This window comes from Bos taurus, unplaced genomic scaffold, assembly GCF_002263795.3.
Source record: "Bos taurus isolate L1 Dominette 01449 registration number 42190680 breed Hereford unplaced genomic scaffold, ARS-UCD2.0 Leftover_ScbfJmS_2093, whole genome shotgun sequence".
Taxonomy (NCBI): Eukaryota; Metazoa; Chordata; class Mammalia; order Artiodactyla; family Bovidae; genus Bos; species Bos taurus.
The window spans coordinates 5,215-13,649 of NW_020191178.1; the positions used below are offsets into that span (position 1 = coordinate 5,215).

At 44.7% G+C, this 8,435-nt stretch overlaps 1 protein-coding gene across 2 annotated transcripts; it reads left to right on the plus strand.

Moving 5' to 3' along the window:
- The first annotated feature begins 730 nt into the window (after positions 1–730).
- On the plus strand, positions 731–7,739 carry SERPINB4 (serpin family B member 4). 2 transcript variants are annotated; one of them, XM_024989097.2, is made up of 8 exons: positions 731–790; positions 1,772–1,994; positions 2,577–2,633; positions 3,913–4,041; positions 4,354–4,471; positions 5,659–5,801; positions 6,091–6,246; positions 6,913–7,739. In XM_024989097.2, the coding sequence occupies exons 2-8, from the start codon at positions 1,830–1,832 to the stop codon at positions 7,318–7,320; spliced, it is 1,176 nt and encodes a 391-aa protein (XP_024844865.1). In that variant the 5' UTR covers positions 731–790; positions 1,772–1,829; the 3' UTR covers positions 7,321–7,739.
- The last annotated feature ends 696 nt before the right edge of the window (positions 7,740–8,435 follow it).

Consider the following 8,435-nt stretch of genomic DNA (forward strand, 5'->3'; position numbering starts at 1 on the left):
AAGCTATTTACTTTTCTGAGAAATCTTCGTACAAAAACATTAGAAAACTGCCCTTAAAATGGGTCCTGTTTGTATCCGTTGTTCTTCTCAGTGAGAGCAAGTGAGTTTGCTGGAAAATGAGCTGCCCTCTGACCTTAGCAACCAGGGCACAACTGGGATTAACCACGAGGACAATGGGGTCACCGGGAGGACCATGCCAGGGTCCAGCCTCCAGGGGAGGCAGATCACCCCTGGTCTCCACCTACAGCTGACACAGTTTGCCAGTCTCTCTTCAGCTGAGACATTGAGCTATTTTCCCGGGTATACAAAATATTTTTAAAGAAACAGCCTTTTCAGAACTTAAAAACTGTCAGCGTTTCAATTGTTTGTTTTAGAAGTGGTCTTAAACACAAGTCAACATGTATTAACAAGAGAAGAAAGATTTTTAAGGGTTATTTCTGGCTGGGCCTAGTTCCTCAGGGCACGTGAAGACTGCCACATAAGTGTACTGTCACAGGTGCCGGAAAGGCATGTACATGCGTTTCCCATGAGCACGGATGGTAGGGCACAATTTCTTCTGCAGAAGGAAAGGACTTACAGGAGTTGGTCAATAATCTTGTCTTGACTCATAAAGACTTCTTCCTCATGAAGTTGAAGGTAAGTGGTGACGAAATCAGAAGTTGATCTTGAAATACCACCTGGCTTGAGGAAAGGGCGGCGGCTGGTAGAGGTATATATATTAAGGGCTGAGCACGCCCGGCACACAAGCTTACAGGCTGCCTGCCCACCTCTGCTTCCTCCAGGAACACAGGTAAGTGCTTCCAGCAGCTCTGCGCTAACTCAGGAGTCCTCTCTGAAAATAATAATGAATGTGATGTTTTATCGTGCGTGTGTTAAATATTTCATTTGGTATGATGGTATTTGACATATTCTGCCACAGAAGAACTTTTTCTCCTGATTTAGTCCATAGGTAATTTACTTATTTCTAAAAGAATACCCACGTTCCTTTGGGAGCACGTGTATCAGGGGTAGGCTGTCCAGCATCCACAGATCCTTCAAGTAAGGCACGGAGGTACCTGATGGGAGATGGCTGGATGTTACCACATCCGTTTTGCCTTTGAATCTGTTATAAATTCACTGGGAAAGACCTGGAGGCTGGGGAAAATTGAAAGGAAAAAGAAAAGGGGGCAGCATGGATGGGATGGTTATACAGCATCACGGACTCAATGAATAGGAATTTGGACAAACTCTGGGAGGTAGTGGAGGACAGAGGAGCTTGTCCATGGAGTGCAAAGAGTTGGACATGACTTAGCAACTGAACAAGAACAACAAAACCTCTGTTATAAAGCACGTTTTACCCACTCTTGTGCAGTCAGTAAGGAAGAAACAGTAAAGATACTCTATTACTTTTTAGAAAAATGTTCTTTAAATACTAATTTCAATAGTCGTCTAATTATGAGATGGATACAGGTACATCTCTCAATTATGAAATGTATAACATCAAGTTTCTATTATATTTAAGAAACGTTTTCTATAAATAAGGCTTCCCAGGTGGCACTAGTGGTAAAGAACAAATCTACCAGTCCAGGAGCTGTAAGCGATGTGGGTTCAGTCCCTGGGTGGGGAAGATCCCCTGGAGGAAGGCATAGCAATCCACTCCGGTATTCCTAATTTCAAGCCTTCTAATTACTAAATGTATACAAAGGAAAAATCTTCGTCGCCAGAAATCCACAACCCACACATAAGGCATTTCTTTTAGAAATTCTCATTACAGACTACCTTCCTTCCCTAGAGTGATGATAAAATGCATCTGATGCTCTTCCAGGACTTCCAGACCACATCCGGCCACCATGAGTTCCCTCAGTGAAGCAATCATCCACCTTGCAATTGATCTGTTCCACCAGATCAGAAAATCAGAGAAGGAAAACATCTTCCTGTCGCCTTTCAGTATCTCGTCAGCCTTAGCCATGACTTACTTAGGGGCCCGAGAAAACACCGCATCACAGATGCAGAAGGTAGGTGGCAGCTGCCTTTCCATCACAGGTTTGCATGGGGTGTCTGCTGGCTGCTGTGCAGATGACCACAGGTCTGTTGTCCCCAGGGTCCAATGGGAAGCTCAAGCAGCCCCACGACTGGGTGGGCACAGAGTTATGGGGGCAGGGCTCCCCACCTGCCTCCTGTGCCTGGACTTCTTCTGGGGGCTGGGATGAACCCCTACAACTGCCCAACAACCAGAGGTGAGGCTTTAATGGAAGACTTCAGTAGAAGTGAGGCCCTGACTAAAGTCCACGGGAGATATCTTTACATGTTTCCTCAACGATGAATGAAAAACGAGACACAGTTCTTTACAGTGGACAGCGCTCAAGCAGCTTTGTGTTTCCCACACACAGACTGTGTTTTTTAAGAAGCAAGTGTTTGCACCGAATATTCTTTCTTTTCTTTGTTCCTTATGCTTTGGGGGTTTTTGTTTGGTTTGGTACTTGGTTTGCATTTTCTTTCCTTTCTTCTTCCTGACTTTTTTCTTTCTTTTTGGTCGACTGTGATGCACACAGATATATCAGGTGACACTTCTTTGCCCCACTGTCTGTCTCCTCCAGGTCCTTCACTTCAATAACATCGCAGAGAACACAAGAGGAGGAGCCGCAAAAGAGCACGTGAGTTACAGGGCACCGGATTTAGAGGATCACATATCCAAGAGGGTCATAGTTTAAACTGGGAATTTCAGACCAAGTGGGGAAAGTCCACTTTTAGGGACATCTTAAGTGAAACCCAGCGGACAGAGTTGTAGCTCATTTCACGTTACATATATGTGCTTCACGGCTTTGTTATCCTAGAGGAGAGTAGCATGTGCTTCACGGGAAGGCCTCGGAAACCCAAAGGGGCTTCAGACTGCGCTCTGTTGTTCAGGAATGACAAATGTGGACAATACAACTGCTCTGAGCCACAGTGACTTCATCCCAGTTAACTGGGGATGATAAAATGTCTGCTGAAATACATGCAAATCCATGTGAAACAGAATAGCAGGGCCAGGAAAATGAAAACTCTGATGTATAGTACGTATTTTATTATGGTTATTATAGCAAAATAATAACTATACTATTTATAACATGTTTCTAACATTGCATAGTATGAACTCATAATATTAATATTATTATTGGATAATGTTAAATCATGATGGTAGTTCATATTATGAAGACCAATAGGTAGGCATCAAAATATATTATGGAAAGTGATTAACTGAGAGCTATTGTTTATAGGCTCCTCCAAAACTCTCAGGTAGCAAGGTTAAGGTTCTGGATTGAGACAAGCCTGGGTTGAAAACCTGGCTCTGTCTCCTTGGAGAAGCTACTTAGCCCTCTGCACTCTCTTGTCATCATGTGAATCCAGCCAAAGACTTAGAGATGCTGGTGTACAGCTGCCGGCGGTGTCCCAGACACACACTGCTCCCACAGTGAGAAGTGCGGCCATCAGAACGAAGAGCCGTAGGGCAGAGTCAACAGGTCTTAGAAGACAATCCCACCAGGAGTATAACAGGGCTTCACGTCATAACCTAGGACGATACACAGATTTCACTTTCTCACACAGCTGATGACTGTCAGAGACGCACTATGGTCTGGCCCTCAAGAAGCCTAACTTTAGCTGAGGAGGTGACCCTAAGCATTGCAGACGGCTAAGACAGTGCCTGGAGGAACGGCGCTGCGTGGGAGTTCAAAGGAGAAAAGAGGGATGTGTCTGAGCAGGAGAAAGAATTGCCTAGGAGACCGGCTGTAAGGATTAGGAAGGCTATACCAGTAAAACACACCAATTAGGGGAAATAACCACAACCATCATCCCTGGGGATACCGCCCTCTAGACAGGGATCCAACAGACCCCTGTGGGTGTGCTGTTTACATTGACAGAGATTCCAATGAGCTCACTTTTTGACATTTGAAGGTTGAAAAGCCAGGAAATGTTCATCATCACTTTCAAAAGCTTCTGACAGAATTAAAGAAATCCACTGATGCCTATGAGCTGAGTGTCGCCAACAGGCTCTACGGAGAAAAGGAGTTTCAGTTTCTCCAGGTGAGTTTCCTGGTCTGTCACGCCTTTGGTCTGCATCCCTGGTCCTCGGGCCCCATCTCCTAATGGGGGGAGGGTGCAGAGGAGCCTGGGGACCCACACGGGGGCATTACTCCCAGGGGCGCCGGGCTCCCTGACCACAACTGCACCCGCTGGAGTGTCCAGAGGCTGATAGCACACCAGTGAGGGGGGCTAGGGATTGGCTTGTGAACTCTGCTTGATCAGGATTTAACACATTTAATTTAATTTGGGAATACCTACATAGTTACTGATAAATTACTTTTCATTCCTGCTTTCTTCCTGCTCATGTCATAGGAATACCTGGATAATGTTAAGAAATTTTATCTAGCCAGTGTGGAATCTGCTGATTTTAAAAATGCTGCAGAGGAAAGTCGAAAGATGATTAATTCCTGGGTGGAGAGCCAAACCAATGGTAGGTTATGAGAGAGTCACTCATTACAAACCACGGCTGAGTCCCCGCTGTGTGTGAACACGGTGCTGGACCCTGACCGGGCTGTCAGGAGCGGGGTGAGACGAGACTGCAGAGGGTGGGGAGGCCCTGCAGGGGGTGGACGGTCCACGTCATGCGGACAGAAACGGCCGGCGTGCTCCGATGACCAGCCCCCTGCAGGCACAGCTGGGTCTGGAAGACAGTGTCTTGTGGATCCCAAGTCTCTGCTCAGACTTCAGCTTGATTCATAAGTTGTTTCTAAATTAAAGGCGTAACTTCCGGGTTATAATCCCTAAGAGAAAATATGAAGAGTCCACTTTTGCTTTCTTAACTGGGAAACAAGCCGCTCTCCGTTACACCATCCTTCTTGCAGAAATGACCACCTGCAGGAGAAGGGTCCTGGCCCACGTCCCCCTCCCACTGGATTGTCACAGTGTCCACCCCACCCAGGGAGGGGCTGGACAACGTCTCCATCCCATGAACCGTATCCTACCTCCCTTCCGAAACATAGGCTTAACCTACAGCAACTCAATGTGCAGAATGAAGAAGAAGACAGGGAATGGAAACAAGAGACAAAGCTACTGAGGGAACAGGAAGGGAGGAAAGGGAAGAAGAAAACTGACCAGTAAAGGTCAGCTGAAATCAGTTCTTCAGAATTGATGACCTGTTCATCAGTTCTGATGCACAAGGTATTGTCAGAATTGATGACCCAGAATTCTTGGGTCAGGAAGAGCCCCTGAAGGAGGGCACGGCATCCCACTCCAGTATTCTTGCCTAGAGAGTCCCATGGACAGAGGAGCCTGGTGGACTACAGTCCGTGGGCTCACAGACTGAAGAGGCTTAGCATAGCATGGCATCTTAAATATCATAGAAATATCATGGCATCTTAAATATCAGAAATCAGTTCATCAGGATTCCTTGTGAAATGACTGATGTCCCCACACACACAGACTGAACACCTTCCCAGTCAGGAGCAGGGGCGTCTGCATGAGGGCGACTCCATCAGGCTCGGGCCGTGAGCAAAGCCTCACCTGGTGAACCGCTGGGCATGGAGTCCCTCACGGGCTGACGTGTGTGAATATTTAATCATCACTTGTAACTTCCAACGCATCTGACAGATCAACCACTCGTGCCTTTCATGACAAACCTCTGATTTTCTGTCTTTGCAGGAAAAATCAAGGACCTATTTCCCAAAGACTCTCTCAAGAGCTCTACTGCTCTGGTTCTGGTGAACGCCGTCTACTTCAAAGGGCAGTGGAACCAGAAATTTAAGGAAGAACACACTGCAGAGGAAAAGTTTTGGCTGAACAAGGTATTGTCTGTAATTTACGTGTATAACCAAGTGTAGCTACATGCACTGTGAAATTTAAATGCATAGTAATTAATATATAACTCGTATAGAAGATAGAATTTGTCAAGGCTTATTTTCTTGTCCTTTTTTTAAACTTTATTTACTGGGGATTCCTTGAAGAAACTCTTATCTCTAAGACACAAATTTCCCAGATCATCTCTTAGGAGGCTGAGTTTGGTGTCTCAATAATACTATCTTTTTTTCTGGCCACTGCTCACCTGGCATTCTTTTGCACATGAATTTACTGCAGGATACAAGCAAACCTGTGCGGATGATGAAACAAACCAATAGTTTCAAGTTCGTGTCACTGGAGGACGTGCAAGCCAAGATCCTGGAAATCCCGTACAAAGGCGAAGAGCTAAGCATGATGGTGCTGCTGCCCAATGAAGTAGATGGTCTGCAGGAGGTAAAACCTGGTATTCACAGTGTTCCATGCCATTGCTCACATTTCCAGTGATTCAGTGCTTGTTGGGCTGCTCATAGATTGGTGGTACTGGCTGGCAGCATAGAACAAAAAAATAATAATAATAACATCAATATCATAAACATCAGTGGCTCAATGGTAAAGAATCCGCCTGCAGTGTGTGAGCCACAGGAGACATGGGTTCAATTCCCTGGGTCAGGAAAATCCCCTGGAAGAGGAAATGACAACCCACTCCAGTACTTCTGCCTGGGAAATCCCATGGACAGAGGAGCCTGGAGGGATGCAGACCATGGGGTCACAAAGAGTCAGACATGACCTTCACATGAAACACATGTTGTTTCATTTCTGTGTGCATGTTTATACAACACACATCTACACATGTGTATAGACATTTCTACATACGTGTATATAGTGTGTACATACATACATAGAAAGAGCAAAGTTATAAATGTATAAAAACATTTATTTGATCATATGATATATATTCAGGACTGTTATTGTTTCCTCCTCAGAGAAAATGTAATAAACTGAATCTCCTGTATTCATGTTTACTGTTAAAATAAAGGTTTCCCAGACATTTCAATCCAAGGTTAGGTGGGCTCCATGACCATGAGAATCCTGACAGTTGTTCCTTTTCCACTGTTACAGCTTGAAGACCAGCTCACTGCTGAGAAGTTAATAGCGTGGACGAGCCCACAGAATATGAGGAAGAGAGAAGTGGACTTATACCTGCCTCGGTTTAAAGTGGAAGAGAGCTACGACCTCGTGGCCACACTGCGAGCCCTGGGGATGGTGGACGCCTTCATTTTCAGGGTCGCCAACTTCTCGGGCATGACCGGGAGCGGTGATCTGGCGATATCAAAGGTCTTCCACAAGTCCTTTGTGGAGGTGACCGAGGAGGGCACGGAGGCCGCGGCTGCTACCGGTGTGGGTGTTGCTGTCCTCACATCATTGCCGATTCGTGAGAGTTTCCGCTGCGATCACCCTTTCCTGTTCCTCATCAAGCACATCAAGACCAACAGCATCCTCTTCTGTGGCCGAGTCTCTTCCCCTTAGACGTCGTTGGCCAGCGGCCACACTTGGGGACATTCAGAGAGATGTTCCCAGAGCTTGAATGTTGGTGCAACAGGTTCCCTTGGATGCATTTTCCTTTCCAAACTTATAGTCACCACTCACAATGTATTGGATAAAATATTGTCTGTCTCTCTCTCTCTACAAACACATGTAACCTACTCTATTCCGCATGAAAACGCCTCCTTGGACAAAGTGTTCACTATATTTTAAAAAGTTATTTCCATACTCTATCTTCTACTAAGTTTGAAATATCATAGCTCCTATTTCAAAAGTTGTTTTTACTTTTCAAACCTAAACATTCATATTTATTTGAGTTCAGGTGGTATGTGGGACCCTTACATGTCTAAATTTTTTAATTTTCTGAAATGCATTATCAATAAAACCATGGCTTGTTCATGTCATTTGTTGCTCATCCTTTTTTTTTCCAACAAACTGCAAGTGACCCCCACACATGGAAAAGATCATATAGAAAGATATTATCCTACATAGAAATCAAAATAGTGCAGCATGATGAGGTTAAAAAGGCAGACTGCTGTCAGAACATGGAAGGCTCTGTAACCCATGTAAGAGCCTAGATATAAGCATCTAGAACTCAGACTTGGGATGTGAACTGAGTCTCTAAGTAGGTAAGACAGATGATACATATGTTAGAGCTACCGAGAGAAATATGGTAATTGTGGCTGAAGGCAGAGATGGGATAAGATTGGGAGACCATCCAGTGAGAAGAAGGGCTGACATATGACCCTGAATTCCACCAACCCATAAAGCAAAGAACTGACAAATTTTATTCCCCAAAACACAACTTTTCTCAGGGCAAGAAGAATCATTTGGAGGTGATATGTTTATTACAAAGATTGGCATGACGGTTTCACAGATATATACTCACCTCAAAACTCATGACGTTCATACATTAAATACATACAGCTCTTTATACATCATTCATACATGAAGAAAGTTATTTTTGAACACAAAGTAATAAAAATCAATGTGTGACTTTAAACATAAAGATAATAGATGCTTAATAAAGAATATACTGCATATACACCACAAGACAGGCTTCCCTGGTGGTGCAGTGATAAGGAATCTGACTGCCAAGC